The sequence below is a fragment of the Rutidosis leptorrhynchoides genome, chromosome 3, assembly GCF_046630445.1.
Source record: "Rutidosis leptorrhynchoides isolate AG116_Rl617_1_P2 chromosome 3, CSIRO_AGI_Rlap_v1, whole genome shotgun sequence".
Classification (NCBI taxonomy): Eukaryota; Viridiplantae; Streptophyta; class Magnoliopsida; order Asterales; family Asteraceae; genus Rutidosis; species Rutidosis leptorrhynchoides.
This window is the reverse complement of record NC_092335.1, coordinates 511614478-511635221: the sequence shown is the minus strand read 5'-3', so window position 1 is coordinate 511635221 and position 20744 is coordinate 511614478. Positions and strand designations below refer to the sequence as shown.

General features: G+C 31.8%; 3 protein-coding genes across 3 annotated transcripts; 1 reads left to right on the top strand and 2 right to left on the bottom strand.

Moving 5' to 3' along the window:
* The first annotated feature begins 5779 nt into the window (after window positions 1-5779).
* LOC139898287 (lysine--tRNA ligase, cytoplasmic-like) lies at window positions 5780-11503 on the top strand. Its single transcript, XM_071881019.1, has 17 exons — window positions 5780-5941; window positions 6028-6103; window positions 6477-6545; window positions 7459-7624; window positions 7700-7793; window positions 8057-8142; window positions 8240-8358; window positions 8435-8497; window positions 8706-8831; window positions 8906-9188; window positions 9438-9534; window positions 10028-10184; window positions 10485-10628; window positions 10716-10784; window positions 10900-11043; window positions 11158-11209; window positions 11296-11503. The coding sequence occupies exons 1-17, from the start codon at window positions 5865-5867 to the stop codon at window positions 11316-11318; spliced, it is 1845 nt and encodes a 614-aa protein (XP_071737120.1). The 5' UTR covers window positions 5780-5864; the 3' UTR covers window positions 11319-11503.
* Window positions 11504-12296: 793 nt separating this feature from the next.
* Window positions 12297-14481, bottom strand: LOC139898286 (nifU-like protein 3, chloroplastic). Its single transcript, XM_071881017.1, has 4 exons — window positions 14256-14481; window positions 14053-14161; window positions 13061-13359; window positions 12297-12724 (listed from the first exon to the last, which is right to left on the bottom strand). Exons 1-4 carry the CDS (start codon window positions 14382-14384, stop codon window positions 12533-12535), a joined length of 729 nt encoding a protein of 242 aa, XP_071737118.1. The 5' UTR covers window positions 14385-14481; the 3' UTR covers window positions 12297-12532.
* Window positions 14482-15549: 1068 nt separating this feature from the next.
* Window positions 15550-18385, bottom strand: LOC139901854 (cold-responsive protein kinase 1-like). The gene is made up of 7 exons (XM_071884526.1): window positions 18339-18385; window positions 17870-18034; window positions 17406-17536; window positions 17064-17277; window positions 16691-16922; window positions 16021-16171; window positions 15550-15927 (listed from the first exon to the last, which is right to left on the bottom strand). The coding sequence occupies exons 1-7, from the start codon at window positions 18370-18372 to the stop codon at window positions 15550-15552; spliced, it is 1305 nt and encodes a 434-aa protein (XP_071740627.1). The 5' UTR covers window positions 18373-18385.
* Window positions 18386-20744: the final 2359 nt, after the last annotated feature.

Sequence of the window (20744 nt, the reverse complement as noted above, 5' to 3'; positions counted from 1 at the left end):
GTGTGGAGACCTTTCCTAGCATGACGCGTTTTGGGACCACAAGCGCAGCAGATCTCATGAGAACTCTGCAGTTAAGCGTGCTCAGGCGAGAGCACTACCAGGATGGGTGACCTCCTGGGAAAGTGCTCGTCGCGTGTGGTTGCCAAGAAAAATCCGTGCGCCTACGGGCAAAGCGGACAATATCATGCTACGGGGAACGTTTACCTGGGATGTTACATAATCCATCTGGACGAATACATTACATTTGGTTACATCGCGAGGTATTTGACCTCTATATGATACATTTTACAAACATTGCATTCGTTTTTAAAAGACAATCTTTCTTTACATCGAAAGTTGACGTCATGCATACCATTTCATAATATATCCAACTATAATTGACTTACTAATAATCCCGATGAACCCAACGACTTGAATGCAACGTCTTTTGAAATATGTCATGAATGACTCCAAGTAATGTCTCTAGAATGAGCAAATGCACAGCGGAAGATTTCCTTAATACCTGAGAATAAACATGCTTTAAAGTGTCAACCAAAAGGTTGGTGAGTTCATTAGTTTATCATAGTCATTCATTTTCATCATTTTAATAGACCGCAAGATTTCATATATTGACACGCGTAACTCGCGAATTAAAATTCATTCATATGGTGAACACCTGGTAACCGACCTTAACAGGATGCATATAGAATATCCCCATCATTTCGGGACTCACATTGGACATGATAAATCGAAGTACTAAAGCAGTTCAAATTCTCTGACTGGGGCTTGTTAGTGCCCATAGATCTATCTTTAGGATTCGTGTCAATTGGTGGCAATTATCATAAACACCAATTCTTAGGCTACCAAGCTAAAAAGGGGCATATTCGGTTTGATAATTCAACCATATAATGTAGTTTCGATCACTTGTGTCTATTTCGTAAAGCATTTATAAAAGCAGCGCATGTATTCTCAGTCCCAAAAATATATATTGCAAAAGCATTTAAAAAGGGAGCAAATGAAACTCACAATACGATATTTTGCAGTAAAAATATGCATACGACGGAACTGAACAATGCAGAGTTGGCCTCAGATTCACGAACCTATATCATTTGTATATTTATTAATACACATAATCGTAATCGAATAAGTTTATATATATAACCTATTAATGATATTATTTTTATATTAATAATATACTTATATTTCATGTATTCCTTTTATATAATAAAATATTTTGTTATGTTATATGTGTAAAATATATTTTTAATATATATTTTTAATATATATATATATATATATATATATATATATATATATATATATATATCATTTGTATATTAATAATAGTAGTTATAATAATACCAAAATAATATTAATAGTGGTAAAAATGATAATAATTAATATAATTATAGTAATGATAAAAATCATAAATTTTGTATTAATTATAAATAGGTTTCAATAATAAAAGACGTGTTATACATACTTATATAATCCATAAATTTATTTAGATTTCTTACGTATTCATAATATTATTTATTGTCAATACTAATGATTTTATCTCTATTTATATCATACTTATCGTACTCATGTTCATAATATCATCCATAATCTTTAATATCAATAATAACATTAATAATAATAATGATAATAATAATAATATAATGATGTTAGTAATAATAATATTTCATTTCAAATCATTATTCAATTATAAGTATAATCATCTTTATAATCATATCTGTATTTATAATCTGTACATGTATATAACCTTAACTAATAACTATTTTTACTTATTCATAATCATAATCAATGATCATAGTAATACTAATACTAATAATAATTATAATACTAATAATAACCATAACAATAATAATTTATAATAACAATGATAATAATAATAATAGTAATAATAATGATAATAATAATAATAATAATAATCATAATAACAATAATAATAATTAATAATAATAATAATAGTTATTGATAATAAATAATGATATTTGAAGGATTACAACTTTGTAGCAAGCTTTAAAAAAAATTACGCCACTGGAGGGACTCGAACCCGCGACCTCTTGAGTACCCGTTAACACTCCTAACCATCTGGGCTGTGCCCGTTTTCTGAATTAAAACAAAACTTATATCTTTTTAACCCGTATTCTTATATCACTCATCTTCTTCATCAACTCAAACCAAAATGACTTAAAACCAATCCTAAACTTTAAATTAGTATTTGCATACGACCTTTAAATAATCAGAGAACTACAAAGTGGGTTTCTTGGTTAACAAAAAGAATAAAATAAATAAATAAATAAATAAATGAGTAACCTGCTGTTCGACGAGAACTACGGGAAAAAAATTGATTACCATTTTGCGATCGTTTTGGACAAAGATTTCAACACAAACTACCCTTCAAATCATTCATATAATCTTCCTTAATCATCAATTTAACTAAAAACAACGAAACGATTTCAAATTTCGTGATGAACACAGGTTTGACTTTTTAAAAACTAAAACTTTGACTCGACAATTTGTATTTGATATTACGAATTAAAACTTGATATTTTGCAAATAGTTTCACTAAAGGATTCCTAACACTTCTACATTATTAGATTTTGAGGTAGGATTCAAATTCGATTTATGAGCAAAAGTGATATGTACAGAGGTTATCGAAAGAGAAGGAAAAAAAATATTGATTAAATTATCAATTTGATTCTGGAAAAAAAATAGATGTAACTGATATAGAGAGGGAAGATAACGATTGATTGTTGTTTGTATTGATGATTGAGTCGACAAATGCTCACGAGCAGATAGGAAAAAGAACGAGAGCAAACAAAAAATAAAATAAAATAAATCAGATAAAGATGGAACCAGATTTCGTACTATATTTACCTTTATATTAAATTAATATTAATATTAATAATCAATAATTAATAATTAATAATTATATCTAAATAAAAATAATAATAATATTAATAATAATAATAATAATAATAATAATAATAATAATAATAATAATAATAATATTGTTATTAACTATAAAAATGATAAATTTAATATTATTCATAATAATAATAGTTTGTATTATTTATAATAATAATGATAACTATAATAATAATAATAAAGATTTCTAATGATAATGATAATAATAATAATAATATTAATCGTAGTAATAACCTAAATTCAAATTTTTACTACTAATTATAATAATAATGATATTAATAATGATAATAATAATAATATTAGTAACTATAACATCTTACATGTATTAACTTTCATATCTATATAATATATATTGAAAATAATAATATAATTAATACTGATTTAAATAATAATATTAGTATTAATATTAATAATAATATTGAATGTAATAAAATTTTTTAGTATAACACTTATATTTCTAACTTGTAATTACACCTTATATATATTAACATTATATATTATAATTACACAATATATATTATATGATATCATATGTTAAATATTTAATATTTATACATCTTAATATAAATACATTAAATAATATGTGTTTGTATATGAAAAGATAATTATCTTAAATATATAAGTATTATATCTATATTTACTTAAGATATTATAATAGATTTCAACATATATTATTTATATCTTTAATATATTCTAATAAACATAAGATAATAATTATTATAGAAATCATATATATTTATTCATAGATTTATTTTAATAATAACTTTCTAATCTTGTAAATTAGTTTACATATTTACTTTTGATGATTCAACTATATTTTATTATATTCAATTATTATATATCCTTACATTTGTATATATAAATATATATATGTATATTTACAATTAATTGTTCGTGAATCGTCGGGAATTGGTCGAAAGTCAAACGGTTTCACGTAAGCAGTTCATAAATTTTGAGACTCAATATTACAGATTTTGCTTATCGTGTCTGAAACATATAAATATTAAAGTTTAAATTTGGTCGGAAATTTCCGGGTCGTCACATCTTGGTCATGTAGAGTGTTTCTAGCTTGGTCCACAAGCTAGCCACTGTATTTTCATGGATTACTTGTAGAAGGATTTCTCGAGATAAGAATAATTGGATTGTAGCAAAGGCTTTTTCGTCTAACTCTTCCCACTCTGCATCCGACATGGTCGCCGGTTTGTGTGCAATTCCCTTGAGAGCTTTCTTGAACCCCTGATGGGTTAGTATAGCTTGCATTTGAACCTTCTATATTTCAAAGTTGATCTTGCCATCAAACTTGTCAATATCGAACTTAGTAACCATCGTAACCAAGCTCTAGATACCACATGTTGTAATTGAACAAGACTCATATTGTCAAATAAGCAAGAAACGAGTATAAACAAACACAACAATTTAACGTGGAAAACCTCCAGTTAAATGGAAGTAAAAAACCACGGGCAACGATCAACAACTCACTATATCAAATACGATTACAATGGAACTTTCGATAGTGTATAGGCTGCACGAAAGTAGGGTACAAGATCAAGTATGATCTCAATTTAACTGAAGAGAAAAACGTGAATGTAGTGTATTGAATTGTATGTATATGTCGACTAGGGATGTGCCTATTTACAGGCATACATCATAGCTAAATAAGGAAACATTTTGTTTGGAGAACAATCCAATATATGCTTTGGATCAAGCCAAACACGAAGTTGTATGAAAACTTCCTTTGCCTTATTTCTGCTCAGGGAACACATTTTTCCATTTTCTTGGGATTACGTTTTCAACCGAAATAATAAAAGAAAGTTGTCTATTTTTTATACTTATTATTTTTTGATTATAAATATACCGCAAAATTCACCGTGTAACACGTAGTTAAATACAAAATACATAAATCTTTAAATGTATTAATTTACTATTACAAATTTTCTTTCATGATCTCGCTAATCGCGGGTCTTAAAGTAATATTTTTATAAAAATGACGAGTTCCAACAATGAATGTGCGGTGCGGTGAACGGAACGCGAAGAACGCGAACTATTGTTGCATATCGTAATAACATTCTATTTCCGAACCAAGTGCCGAAGAGGTTGGGAATTCTAACGTTGCAACATTACGTAGTCGACGATACATATATTTTGATCGGTTGTTTAAGACAAAAAAAATAAAAAATTAAATAAAAGTGTCTAATCATATCTTTTAGGGCTATACTTAAAAGTTTTTTTAATAGCATATAAGTTGTATATCAAGTTAGTGGACGAGGTGGTTTTCAAAAGTCAATAAATAATTATCATAATGTACAATATTTTAATTCATGTCTTAATTGCTTTATATAGCCCTACTTAGGGTGCATTTGTTTGCCTTTTAATGAAATGATTCAGTGCTGAATGCTGAATCATTCAGCATTCAGTGCGTTTGTTTCTGACCTCTGAATGACATATGGTGCATAATGGTTCAGAATTCAGTGCTAAACCATTCAGATATGAAACACTCTTTTAACCATTAAGAGCCTAAATTTTTTGTAATTTTCTCCTCAAATCCTATTCTCAACACTTAACTAACAAGTATATTGAATATTTTATTCATGTTACACTTTCATAAGTTAATTTTACTCAGTTTATATCGTTCATTCTAAATGATTATCAAACAGTTTATTTTCATTCAAAACAAACTTTATTCAGAGGCTTTGAATCATTCAGATTCTGAACCATTCAGCGCTAAATTATTCAGTTTTATCAAACGCACCCTTAATATAGCTAGGTCTATTGATTGGAAAAAAACTCTAAAAATGTAAAAATAAAAGTTAAAAAAACTAAGAATATTTCAAACCCGCCCGAATGAGTTAATGGATCTAATCCAGAAAATACTGTACTACTAAAACCTCACATTTCAGCCGTCATTCTACCCCTTTTCAAAACCCTAATTCATTCACACACCACCACTAATGGCGGATCAGGCGACTAACGTTCCAATGGAAGAATCATCATCCGCACCTGCAGAAGCAGAATCGTTGAGCAAAAAGTAACTTCTTCTCTTTATACGCCTTTCTAATTTTTTAGTGACGTCATTTTCTAGTGTTTAACGATTAATAAAAATTGTATATGAAGTGCTCGTAAGAAGGAATTGAAGAACAAGCAAAAGGAAGAAGAGAGACGGCGTAAGGAAGAAGAGAAGGAGAAGAAGGTGAATTCAATTCAATTTCCTTTTAATTCATAATGTTTGTATCTATACAATCACACACGCATACATATATTTATATTTCTGATGTTATGAAGATCAGTGCAATCTGTGTGAATGCTATGTTATCAGTTCCATGGATAATAATGAACTGATGGGATTCACATCATCAACTACGAAGGAATTATGTTTTTTCATAAAGTAATGTATTGAGAAAGTGGTATTGATACTATTTTAATGTGATCTATCAACTGATGTGATTACATCATCACACAATCCTCTTGTTTTGTTCTATGATCTACAGTATTAGTTTTATCTTGTAAAGTTAGACGCGCTATTTTAAGTTTTTTGATTTTAAGTCTTCATCTCTTATCTACAGGCTGCTGCTATGCCAAAATCAGCTGTCCAGAAGCAGGCTGCTGCAGACGATGAAGACATGGATCCAACGGTATATATTTATGTTTATCTTACACATCAAACCTCTTTTCACATACTGTTCATATATTGTCCTAAGCTCATTGGCTTGTAACTCGGTACTTGAGTCTTTTTTAAAGCTTTAAATAGTCTCAGCAATATGTTCTCCATACAACTTAATTAATGTTTCTCTTCCCGTTTTTCAATGCTGTGGCGACTTTTTTATTAGATGTTATGCTTTAACCTGCACTTGATTAGAGTAACATACAATAGCCGAATAAAACACAGAAAAGAAAGAACACAACACAAGAATTATAGTGGTTCAGTTTCGATGTGAAACCTACATCCACTTTGGAACTAGAGAGTATTATTAATTTGGAGGTGTTGCCAAGTACATACAATTGAGAGACTATCTATAGACAAGGATTAAAATAAACCCTAGTCTAAATAAAACCGTAAACCGGGCCAAACCAATTAGGGTTGGCCATTCCCTAACTTGGTCACCAAGTAATCTGCTGGCCGGTTTTACTTAGCTCATCAGCTGAGCTATTCCGAAGCCTACACCTCAACAATTGGATCCTTAATATTATTATTTATCTCTCAACGCTGTTATGCACAATAAAGATAAATCTTTATCTTTATTTGATTGAAGAATTGTCCATTTATTGTTTATTTACATTTGACTACATGGATATCTACTTTAACTATTTTACGAAGACTGCTTAACGAAGAAGAAAAACTTGGCTTCTAGGCTTTAGGTCCACACATATGGATTTTACTCATACAGTCATCACAAGTAACTTAAGAAGGTTACCCAGGATGCGAGTTCTCTTTAATTTTCAGTGAAACAGGGACAATTAACCTGTTTAAAATGGAACTGTCAGTACTAATATTGACATGTTTGTAAAGTAAATCATATATCACGGTCGCTTATATTTTGCTTGCAGCAATATTTTGAGAATCGGCTGAAAGTACTTGCTGCTCAGAAGGAAACGGGGCTAAATCCGTATCCACACAAATTTCAAATCTCAATGTCTGTTATCGAATACGTAGAGCAGTATGGAAATTTAAATAGTGGGGACCATCTAGAGGATGTGCAAGTATCTCTAGCTGGTGAGTTGCATTTGGTGCACAACCTCTAACATTAATTTTATTTTTAATTTTTTTTGATAATTGCACTTTTTTTAGGCCGACTGATGAGCAAAAGGTCATCTTCATCAAAGCTGTACTTTTATGACTTGACTGGTTGTGGTGCAAAAGTGCAAGTTATGGCTGATGCAAGGTAACTGATAATCAGTTTTTTATTTCAGTTAGTTCGCTTTTTTTGAATAGGTGTCATATTAGAAGTTGAACCGGGAAAATTGAGTAACTTTACTGGTAATGATTTTTTTATATCAATTACTTAGAAATGTTATATTTTACATGTTGAAAGCTTAGGGTTTAAGTGATAAGTTGTAAATTTGTTTATAAAGTTTTATTTAATATTATATACGGGTTGTTAATTGTAGAAAATTTACACTTACTAACATAACTATGAGTTTACAGGATATCAGATCTGGATGAAGCTGAATTCTCTAAGTTCCATTCTGGGGTGAAACGTGGGGATATTGTTGGTATTGTTGGGTTCCCAGGTGTGTAATTTTAAACTTTCTTTCTCTTCTCTATTTTAATCATAAGTAACTAAATTACCTTTTCTAGTTATAACTGATATATTCCTGTTCGTTACAGGAAAAAGCAAAAGGGGTGAGCTGAGCATCTTCCCCAAATCGTTCACGGTCTTATCACATTGTCTTCATATGATGCCAAGGCAAAAAAGTGCAGCCGTTGCAGAAAATCCCGCTGCAAAGGTGATTCTTGCTTTGTATACCTGTTAAATGTTGTTTTTGTTGTTTACTGACATCGTTTTGAATTCATATTATACAGAAAATTGATGTGTGGACTCCAGGAACGGGTAGGAATCCTGATGCCTATACTTTAAAAGATCAGGTATTTCCTATTAGCTACTGCTGTATTCTGTCTAACTGGTAAAGTATCACTAAAAGTTAGCCAAAAAGTAAATGGGTCAAATTGGTTAATCTGTTTAAACCAGTCGAAAGTTGCTATTCTGTGACCCAGTTTGCCAAATTACCCGTTTTGCCACTTATATGGCTTCACTTTCAGCTCTTAATCTAAATTGGTACATATTTTGTGGTAGGAAACACGATACCGGCAGCGGTATCTGGATCTGATGTTGAACTCAGAAGTTAGACATATATTCAAGACCCGAGCAAAGATCGTATCTTATATTAGACGTTTTCTTGACAATCTGGATTTTTTGGAGGTAAACTTAATAACCATGTTTTTAATAATTTAATGCTGTAATTATTGAATTAAAATATTATTATTTTTGTTTAGGTTGAAACTCCCATGATGAACATGATTGCTGGTGGAGCAGCTGCACGCCCATTTGTGACTCATCACAATGATCTTAACATGAGACTGTTTATGCGAATTGCGCCCGAACTTTATCTGAAGGAGCTTGTTGTTGGTGGCCTTGAGCGCGTGTACGAAATTGGCAAACAATTCAGGAACGAGGGAATTGATTTGACGCACAATCCCGAGTTCACAACTTGTGAGTTTTATATGGCCTTTGCGGATTATAATGACATAATGGAGCTTACTGAACAAATGGTCAGCGGTAAGTGTTTTAATTTGGCCCTTTTTTTTGTAATTACTTATGGTAGAGGTGGAGAAATAGAATATGGAGTTGGGTTGACCATTCAGTTTTTTTTTTTTTTTTTTTTTTTTTTTCCTACTCTAAAAAAATTGCATAAAATCATTAAGGAGGAGGGTTAATATAACTAAACTACACTATGGGTGACTTTGACTTGTTCCCCTGCAAGTTAAATATTCAATATACTGAATATGCAAACACTAAATTAACTAGGTATGGTGAAGGAGCTGACGGGTGGCTACAAGATCAAATATCATGCCAATGGATTAGATAATGATCCTATTGAAATTGACTTCACTCCTCCTTTCAGGTAAATTTGCATACTACCATGTAAATCTAATTTCAGGTTTCTACATTCTTACAGAGGGTGGCAAAATGGGTCGTCGTGCTGACCCACAAACATATCTGTGTGTGTTTTGATTATTACAAATTAGTAATATGGTGCAAAACCTTATCGATATAACTATAAATTGAACTTATTCTAATCAAGCGTCGAAGAAGGTTTGCATCTGAATACGTTTCAGTCGACTTGAGACATTTTACCTGGTTGACCCACTTAACCTGTTTTCGTTCGGTCAAAAATCTTTTAAAGTTAATCTCGTTGAACTATTGTAGTGAAAAATCAACTTGAGCCATCTGTATATTGATGCGTTGAAATTTTAACATCCAGCTTTTATGTTTTTATTGTAACTTATATATATATATATATATATATATATATATATATATATATATATATATATATATATATATATATATTACATATATTTTATATATACTAACTTGATTCATATACTTTTTAGACGGATTGAAATGATTGAAGGGTTGGAGCAGATAGCAAATCTTAGCATACCCAAAGACCTTGCGAGTGATGAGGCGAATAAATATCTTGCTGATGCGTGCACAAAGTTTGATATCAAATGTCCTCCTCCTCAAACGACAGCGCGGTTATTGGACAAAGTACTGTTTTTTCTCTTCGATCAATATGAACAAACGTTATGATAATGTCAATATCCCCTAAGTTTTACAGATTCTACTATTTTTTATTAAAAAAACTTCAAAAATATGTATTTGTTGTTAGCAGGTTAGATAATGATTGAGAACTTATATACTGACAATAATGATCCATTTGTCATTATAAAATGATTTAGGAGGGTGTATGCATCTAAAGTATCATTGTAAAGGTGCAAACTTATGATTATATGTTGCTAATAGAAATTTAATTATTTTATTAATATTTATATTTGTTTATGTGTGCAGCTTGTGGGACATTTTCTAGAGGAGCAATGTGTTAATCCTGCTTTTATAATTAACCATCCCGAGATTATGAGCCCACTGGCTAAATGGCATCGATCCAAACCAGGCTTAACTGAACGCTTTGAATTGTTCATTAACAAGCATGAGGTATGCAGCTTAAGTACTTTGGTATCTCCTTTTTTTTTTTCTCTCTAGAATTATTAATTTACTGTTGTTCCAATTTTGTTATCTTAGCTTGCTAATGCATACACCGAACTGAATGATCCAGTAGTACAGCGCCAGCGATTTGCCGATCAATTAAAGGTACCACACAACTTCAAGTAGTGTGTCAGTCATTATTAAATAGTGATTCAACTCCATAATTTAAACCCATCTTTTATATTTATTTCTTTTGCTTAATGTGATCCAAACATTACAGGATCGAAATTCGGGGGATGATGAAGCAATGGCTTTGGATGAGACGTTCTGTACAGCACTTGAATATGGTTTACCACCAACTGGTGGTTGGGGTTTGGGTATCGATAGGCTTACAATGTTGCTAACAGATTCACAGAACATCAAGGTATTCATGCTTTTCCTTTTTTTATTTGGTGGTGACAATATGGGTGGGGTGGGTTGGGTTTGGGTCAGTACATGTTTAAGTGGACCCTGATCTTAATTCTTTTGGGGCAAACAGGAAGTTTTACTTTTTCCAGCCATGAAACCACAAGATGAACCACCAGTCAAAGGTAACATTTTTTTTCTAGAACAATTTTTGTTTACACCAAGTTGGATTACCTATACTTGATGAATTAATGAAGTTTATGATTTGCAGCTGTAGAGGCCTTAAAGATTTGAGCTCCATATTCGTTCAGTTTAGCCGCAATTTTGGTTCAGAAGGAATTCGTGTTGGTATTGGTATGCATGTCTAAAACTTGTGTTAGCGTTAGAGGTTTAATTGTTACTACTTCATGTTCTTCATCAATATTACAAGATGTATTTGAGATATTATGCACAAAGAATTCACACCGTTATTTTGACCATCTTTTATAACGCTTTGCCACAAATGGTTATTCAAATGCGTGTTGACGATGTAGATCATACTTTTTAGGGTTATTCAATACAGTTTCTTTTTGCATATCTTACCCTCACAGTTTTTTTACATGTTATCTTAGATTGATAATGTTGAAATCTTTAAAAGAAGGTTGAAACTTCCTAAAGGTTCGAGTTATATTTTGATATATTGTTACGTACTTACGTACTGTAACACAATATTAACTCTGACTGGAATACACACGGTCTGATATTTGGTTATTATCTGTCAAACTCTTAACTTTCTAGAGGTTGGACATAAGAGATAAGTCTACCAACTACGCAGCGTTAAATGGGAGTTAAAATTCGAGTTGGCCAAATTTGATGCTGTTATGGGGTCAAATTTAACATTTTGAGGTGTTAGTTTTGTTTCCAACAGGCAACAAAGGTGGCGTCAGATTTCTTGTACTAATGAAATCTTGCCACGTCATTTATTCTTTATTAATTTATTTTATTTTTCATCTAACTTCTGATCATATTTTAACAAATCTAAAACTTTTCCTAGTTTTTAACTTGAAATCCATTGTAACACACCCTTTAAATTTGACGCTACTAAAAAGTGGAATTTTTTACTTCACGTTACCGTCAAAAACTTTCAAGGTAACAAGTGGTCTAAGTTGGTTAGGATGTGAGCTGTGATTGAAAATGTGACATAAAAAGAGAAATATAGTACTAACAAAGAATAAATTTAATATAGAAAATAACTGAAATTGATTATAATATAAAGGCTTAATAAAAGATAAGAGTAAATAGATAACTACCAAGTGTGAGTTATTGTGTCTAGACAAAATGAATTCAATATTTAAGTTTGTATATATGAACCCTTGATGAAGTAACCTTTTCTGTTTGCCTATAAACAAGTCCAAATCAACTTATTAGACATGAAAAGATGAATTATTATCTCAAAAATTAAGATTTGATGGAGAAATTTCCTTCGTTCGATGTATATAACGAATAATGGCATTCTAACATTGTCGTTATCACTCTATCAACTGAACTGCTGTAATAACTGGTATCTTTTCTCTTAGTTTTTGTGTCAATGCAACACGAACCGTCATCACCCCAGCTGCAGGCCCACTTAGCCGGACTTTAACCGCGTAGTCCTTAATTTCAACAAATTCAAGAATGCCACCACCTGTTCCAACCAAGTATGGTCTAATCTCTGCAAGTATCTGCAGTGTCAATAAAATGTTAACCCTCTGTTTACTCAAGGTTGATTTTTTTTGTCAACACAGTCCCTACAAAATGTCAAATTTGAACATGGAATAATAACTTTTAGGATTTTGCTAACGACAACTCTTAGGGTTGTCGTTAACACGCTTAAAACACTAGTATATTGCAGTTGGTTATTAATTTTTATGTTGACGGTTACTTAACAGTACAAGTACCGTAAGTCACTAAGTGCGTTAACGACAACCCTAAGGACTGTCATTACTAGTGTTTTATGCTATAACTATTGAAAGTAGAATCAGTTTATCCAAACAGTAATGTAATATTGTATCCTATACCTTTTCAACATTCTCTTCATTCAACTCGAGTCCAGTTTCTGTGTCAAGTATTTGTTCGACGTCCATGATTTCAGGGATTTTATCTCTTAATCGAGTTTCGATTCCCATTTTTAGTGTCATTGTTGAACTCGGACACGACCCACATGCTCCTTGAAGTTTTAAAACGACAACGAGACCGTCAATCTCATGCAGAGCAACGTTGCCCCCGTCGGCCATAAGTCCCGGCCGAACCTCGTCCAACACCTTCTCCACATTCTCTTCGGTTAATGGAAGAACACATCTTGGTGAAATTACAATGCCTTCAGTTCATATCAACAAAAACAAAGGTCATAAAAAATCAAGAATTTTTAGTTGAAAAAAATAAAGAATCCGTTGGTGTTGAATTTCCATCGTAAATAGTCAGTTCGACTCGGGAAGAGAACTCAAAGCTTGAAACTCATAACATCAACAACAACATTACACAACACCTCGAATGCGGGGTATGGGAACCGAACCCTCAAATGAAGGTAAAGACACTGCTTTCGAAAGACACCAGCAAAAATTAAAAATAATATAAATATATAAATAATAAATAATAAATATAAATAATAATAATAAAAACGGTTTTTGGCTCAATTTATTGAGGCAACAACAAGCGTCGATATAGTGGCGTCTTGACTGCCGCTTTGAGCCTAAATTGATTTTCAGGCAGCATTTAAAACCCATGGAAATTTGATTAAACCATTTCCATGGAGTCTTTTTCTTTTCATTTTATTTATTTAAACTTTTTTTTTTTTTTTTTTTTAGCCGGAGGTCCCCACGGAAGCAATCTCTCTGCCCTCGAGTAGAGAGGGGATGACTTTCTCTTCCTATGGGCCTCGACTCATGGTTAAAGAAATGACTTCTCTCTTACTCTACGGTAGAGGAAGGATTGTCTACATATCACCTCCCCATAACTCGCATGTATGAGATTGGGTATTGTTGTTGTTGTTGTTGTTGTAAAAACTGTGTACCTGCAGGCTTTTTGAGTGCCCGGATAGAATTTGATTTAACAAAGTGATTTAAATGAAATTCACCCCTTAAAAATGATTTCCGATTCCATCTCTTATCTGTAATTGAATTCTACATAAACATAACCAATCAACAAACCACATAAATCATCACCAAAGTTCAACCCATAAATACAAAAGAAAATAAAATGAGCCAAAATGATTACCTTTTTAGAGAGAGAAATATGTGAAGGAGAAGGTTTATCATCAGATGAATAACAAGAAACTGATGCTGAACTAGAGCATGAAGATGGTGTAGAATTTAACAATCTTGTTTGAGTTGCAATTGCACCCATTTCAATTTTTTTATTTTTTATATAAATAAATGGAATTTAATCTTGAATGAATATGGATTAACAGAGAAATTGAGTTCTTTTAATTGGATGTAGAAATCAAGTTTTATTTTTGGGAGGATTTAAATTCTATGGACAGAAATTCAAGTTTTTAGCTTTGTATCTTTCATGCCCCTGGATAGGATATGTCTCTTGTATTTACCAAATTACCCTTTTAGCCTACCAAAAAGAAATATGGTTATGTGAGAACTATTTATATTAAGTTAAACAATGGTGAAAAGTGCTAATTTGTTTACTTAACTAGTAAAAGTAATCACATTTGTATATTTTCTTTTAATAGGTTGTTACAATTGAGCGTTATGTACGCATGTTTATGCACAAAGTACAATACATAGGAATAGGATATTCCTGTGGTCTCTGTTGAAACCAATATTATATGATGAAGTCACTCAAAAAATAATGAGAATGACAATAAAGGAAAAGACAGTCATTCCCCGATTTGATAGAAATGACTTTTGCAACTTAACATAGTTAACATACTTTTCAGCATGTTGCAAACGACGTCCGTTGCGATGGTAGTTGCGGCGTTTTGATGACTAGCCCGTCTCGACGTTTAATAAGTTGGTCAATGGTCAAAAGTCGGGTCAAAGGCGTTAAAGGTCGGGTCAATGCCAGTCAAAAGTCGGTCAAATCGATCAAAATTTACGTAGTTTAGTGTTACTTTTTTGTACAATATTTGCGGTGATAGCGATTATAGGTACAAAATGGTCAACGAAAGTTTTTTGGCTTTAAAATATATGTAATTATATATTTATATATTTAAAAGTCAACGTCCGTCTCGACCCCCGTCTCGCGTCTTTTTCAACCTTGTTTTTTAAACTTTTAGTACCATTAAAATCTGAAATTATTTGTTACAAACATCATGAAATGGTATATATAATAGGTAGCATAGTTTTTATTGACATGAAAAGTATTCAAATAATCTTGGTACAGAGTTCACTCTTTTCTCCTTATTCATGACATTATTACAGTATAAGATGACTATATATTTACAAAAAGGTACACATTCTCCTACAAACATATGAATAATGCATAAACCACCACCGCCCCCCCGCCCCCCCCCCCCCCCCCCCCCCCCCCAAACACCAAAAAAAAAAAAAAAATCATGCTAAACTTTCTTCATTGATCCTGAAAAGCTTTGGCTGGCATAAAACTCTCTTGAATTTGGAGGTGGAGTTAAAGAAGGTGAATCGCCTTCAAGATTAGAAGGAAAATCAGCAGAGATTGTTTCCCAAGAAGTTTTTTCATTTCTCCAACGGTTTCTTCGATCTAAAAAAGTCGGTTTCGATGGTGATTTGACCATTTCGACCTTCCAAGTCAACATTGCTACAACTTCAGACATGGGTGGTCTTGTGTTTGGTTGAGCTTGAAGACATAATAAAGCCACATGAATTGTTTGCATTACATCTTTCTCTATAAAACCTGCATTTTGCATTCTTGGATCTACAAGATCAATCATCTTTGACCTCTCGTATAACTTCCACGCCTATTATATCATGTTGATACGAATGAACTCAGAATCTTAAAAAAAAGAAATGTTGCATTAAGACGTTGAATTGTTGATAGTTAGATGACTTACATATTCTGGAAGATATTGCATTTCTGTTGGTAAATTAAGATCAGTATTTTTCCTGCAACTAATGATTTCAAGAACAAGAACTCCGAAACTATATATGTCAGCCTTTTCGGATAATTCTCCTCTAATTGCGTATTCAGGAGCCGTATAACCACTATAAAACAAAAAACATTACATTTTATGATGGTGTCATAAACTATGTATATTTGTATTAATCACCCAACATGAGTAAGGGGAGCTTAGAGGTGGCAAAATGGGCAGATTGGGTCATATGTCAAGTGGGTACTTACTTTGTTAACGAGTCAAACGAATAGGATCACTTGACCCAGAACACGTTTGGTCCACATTTAGAAAAATTTATACTCCCTCTGGTCCCTAATTTATAGTCCACTAACAAAATGCACACACTTTAAGAAGTGTCATTATCACAATGTATTTTTTGTTCATTTTTCAGTTTTACCTCTTACTTTTTACCTACATTTTTAGTTTACAACCATAAAGTAAGGTTTATAAAGAATTTTACCTCATTATTTTTATCTATGTATGGAAGCGTATTATTAATTTGTGAAAAAAGGTATACTGGACTACTAAATTGGGACGGAAAGAGTAATAGATAGTCGTCGTGTTACTAATGTTGCCACCTCTACATATCTTTAGCGAAAAGAACCCTTACAGTGTTCCGGCAAATGTCGTGCTAAGATAAGCTTGGTCCTCGGGGAAGAATCGGGCCAACCCGAAATCTCCAATTCTTGGTTGAAATTTGTCATCAAGAAGAATGTTACTCGCTTTGATATCTCTATGAACAATCCGAATATGTGAATCCTCGTGTAGATACTGCAAACCTCGAGCGATCCCCAATATTATTTGAAACCGAGTGTTCCAATTCAGATAGTGATCACTTTTCCCTGTTCACAAAACAAAAATATTAAAGAAAAATGATGATACATTCCTCATAAGGGTAAACGGTGGAGGTGGCAATTTTGACCCATTTGTTTTCAAAACATTATTTCTTTCATAGAATATTAAAACAAAAATTAGGAACAAACCATAGATGATGATGTCTAAACTCCTGTTCTTCATATATTCATACACAAGCAGCCTTTGAGGCCCTTCAGAGCAACAACCAAGAAGTCGAACAAGATTTTTGTGTTGTATGCTTGTAATCATTTTAACTTCTGCAAGAAATTCTGCTTCGCCTTGTTGTGATTTGTCAAGCGCCAATTTCTTTACAGCAACAAGTTGTCCATCGTCTAATTTACCCTATTAATTTACCAATTAAAGTCATGTATCTCCATTACAGGTGACCATATCGACCCATTTACTTATAAATGGGTCAATGGACAAAAACTGTTAGCTTTAAAAGAGATGTTTTGGATTTGGATACATACCAAGTAGACCGGCCCAAATCCACCTTTACCAAGAAGATAAGACTCGTGAAAATTCTTAGTCGCCTTCTTTAGTGCTTGGAAACTAAAATAGCTAATCGTATGAAGATTCCCACTCAAATAATCTTTTGCATCTGTAATACAAAATGATCAATTTGGCGTTGTCGATAATAATATTAATCAAAAACCCATTACCTATCATGAACTAACATAGAATATAGGTGACCCAAGTAAGTCGGGTAACATGTCAAAATCGATTGGGTCGCCCGAAACCAAATAAACTTTACTTTTATCAATAAAAATCATAACTTTTCAACGTAGTGATGTAGGAGGTTTTATGCATTAAAAAATACAGTGAATTTTTTTTTGACCCGTTTAAGGATACACATAACCCAAATTGACATATGCATAACTAAACAAGTCAAATTTGCCACTTTTAAAGTGTATATATACAATAAGTAATAAACCTTTGCAGCTGCTTTTAAGCTTTCTCAACTTCTTCAATTGTGCAGGTCTGATAAACTTCAGAAAGATGAATACAAGAATCAGCAATATTAGAATTACAATCAATCCTCCCAGAAAGAAGAACAAGGATGATGATGATGATGATGATGATGAAGATTGCTCTTTTTCTGCATTTACAAAACCAGAATATTTTCATTAACATTACAAAAACATAAACATAATTAGGTCCAAACAATAATGTCATTTTCATTAAACAAAATTATAGAATAAATATATAGAAAATATAATAATTTTACCATTATATACAACAAATTCATCATCATTATATAATAATAGTAAAGAATATGCATTTATAATGAATTAATGGAATGAAATTTAGTGATGCAGCATAACAAAACTTTACATACTCACACATGAATTAGTAACTATAAAAAAAAAAAAAATTCAAAAACATAACATCAAAATAATTACCTTCAAGTACACGTCTCATCATTATCATTAACATAAATTAATATTTATGTTTATTTAAAATATCAAAGTATCATTCAGAATTCTTCAACCACACAAAACGTCACTGGGTTCAAATATTTTTGAGAAATTAAACATAGTACAGAATCTGATATATCTAAGTGGGTTATAAATTCTATGTAACAGTAAAAGAATTACTAATAAACAAATAAAGTTGTCTTGTTGTGAAGTCGGCATATTATAAAAATGGTTTATGAAAGAATAAAGAATGATTTGCTGTAATTCGGTTAATTAGTGTCTAAATTGTTTGTCTTTTATTTCAAATTTGTATTTGTAATAAAGGATCTCCGGCGAGTTAGTTGACGTAAAAATATTGACTCAAGTCGCCGTAATGATTTCATTGCGTTTAAACTGTTTAAAGAAAGATAAAAATAAATAAATAAAATAAATAAAAATAAACTTCTTATTCCTGGACAACATAAATCTTATTAGTAGCATTTAAGAGGCCCAAAAAATCAATTAAAGGGCTGAGAGCCCAATCTCATCTGAATTGGACCATATTGTTAGGATCACTTTAGAGTTTAGACCCAACATCATCTACTGTATATATTAAAATCAATTTGCGATAAAAAGGAGGTTCCCATAACCCTTATATACTGACAATATTTCTTGACAACTTCTAACGTGTGAACTCCAACGCATTACCTATAATTGCCAGCCCAAAATTGCTAAAAAAAGCCCATTCAACAGCTACCATTTGTTGCTCGTTTTATACCCGTTTCTATGTTCATTTTGGTACTTGTAGGGTGATGACCAAAATTTTTACAATATGTATTTATATTTTCATCGTTTCTTATGTATTTAAATTTTAAGTTGCTTTCTATTATTTTGTTTTTTTACTTTAACAGGTTGCTAGTCTTATAAAGAAGAATACCACGAGGTTGATCAAGGCACACTTTTGATAAACTTTCAGCAAGTTATTTAGCGATCTAGTACTTTGTAAAGTAATTTATGTTTAGTGTAGTTTGAGATATCAGATATCGACTCATTTAATTTAGCTTGTAAATATTTGGAAAGATGTTTGAAAGATATTTAAACTTTAAAACCAAATATTGTTATTTCGGTAGAACATCTCGCAAAATTATTAAAAGAAAATCTCTGATTCGTACACATTCTGATTTGTACACATGGACTTCTAGAGACTGAATATGATTTTTTTTTTTTTAACAACAAATTTTACTAAACTTCTGGCAAGAAACTAGAAGCAAAAGAGGAAAGCGTATTATGATTACTTAACAAGCCAGTTATTCCAAACTAGCTGTTGAAATTACAAAAATACTCAAAGTCTACGGTAACCGGCGGTGTTAGACCGTTATATATATTAACAATTAATTGATCTTTAAATCTACCAGATAATCATGATTATGAAAATTTTCTAACAGTATCAAAAATATCATCTTTCCTCAAACGATTCTCCATAAAGATTACTTCACTACGAAATCTCCACATAATCCATACTGAAGTCGCCACAACTACAAACACTCGATTCTTGATATTTGTTGTAGCTATCCATTAATCAAACCAGTATTGCCAAGTTAACAATATCAACACCAATTCACATACTAGTCTTTCTCCATCTCTCTTTTGCAAGGACAGAAGAAAACAATATACTCCTATGATTTAAGTCTTCAACACTACAAGTGCAATGTGGATATCCAAGATCATGAATTTCATTTCAGTGCCTCTATAAGTCCAGTAGGAAGTCGATCCATTGCTACTCACCAAATAAAATATTAACTTTTTTAGGGATAGCTTTACTCTACCTTGTATTTGATTTTAACGTGGGAAGCATAGCATCGTCAATTGAAGAGGAGTTATAGCCACATAAAATTATTTTATCGTTTTGTTCTTTATCTCTTGCTCGTTTATTATCTGCACCCGTTTGTTGATTGCAGGTGTAATTAACTCAAAATTGGACTAGTGTTGTTTGAGTTGGTAATTACTAACGTATGTAAATATGCGTTGTTTCAACCGTATCGTATTTCTGACCATAGTCCGGCTTTGCTTAAAATTCCTGCATAAAGTGCTCGTAAACATAAGCCTTTCAAATTTTGTAATTTTGCGGTGTCTATGGATCAGTTTAAGGGTACAATTTGTGATGGATGGATGATGGAAGTGTATGGTTGCTCTATGTTTCATGGCGTTAAAAAACTTTGTTCGTTAAAGAAAGCTCTTCGAAAGCTTGCTTGGCACAAAGGAAATTTGCACGAGAGAGTTGATAGTTTGCGTGCTGCTCTTGATGTAGCTGTAGCGCAAATGAACCTGGATAGGGATCCTAATTCAGTTAGTCTTCATGAAAACCAATGTCGAGCCTAAAAGGAGTTTAATGAGGCTGCTCTTCAGGAGGAG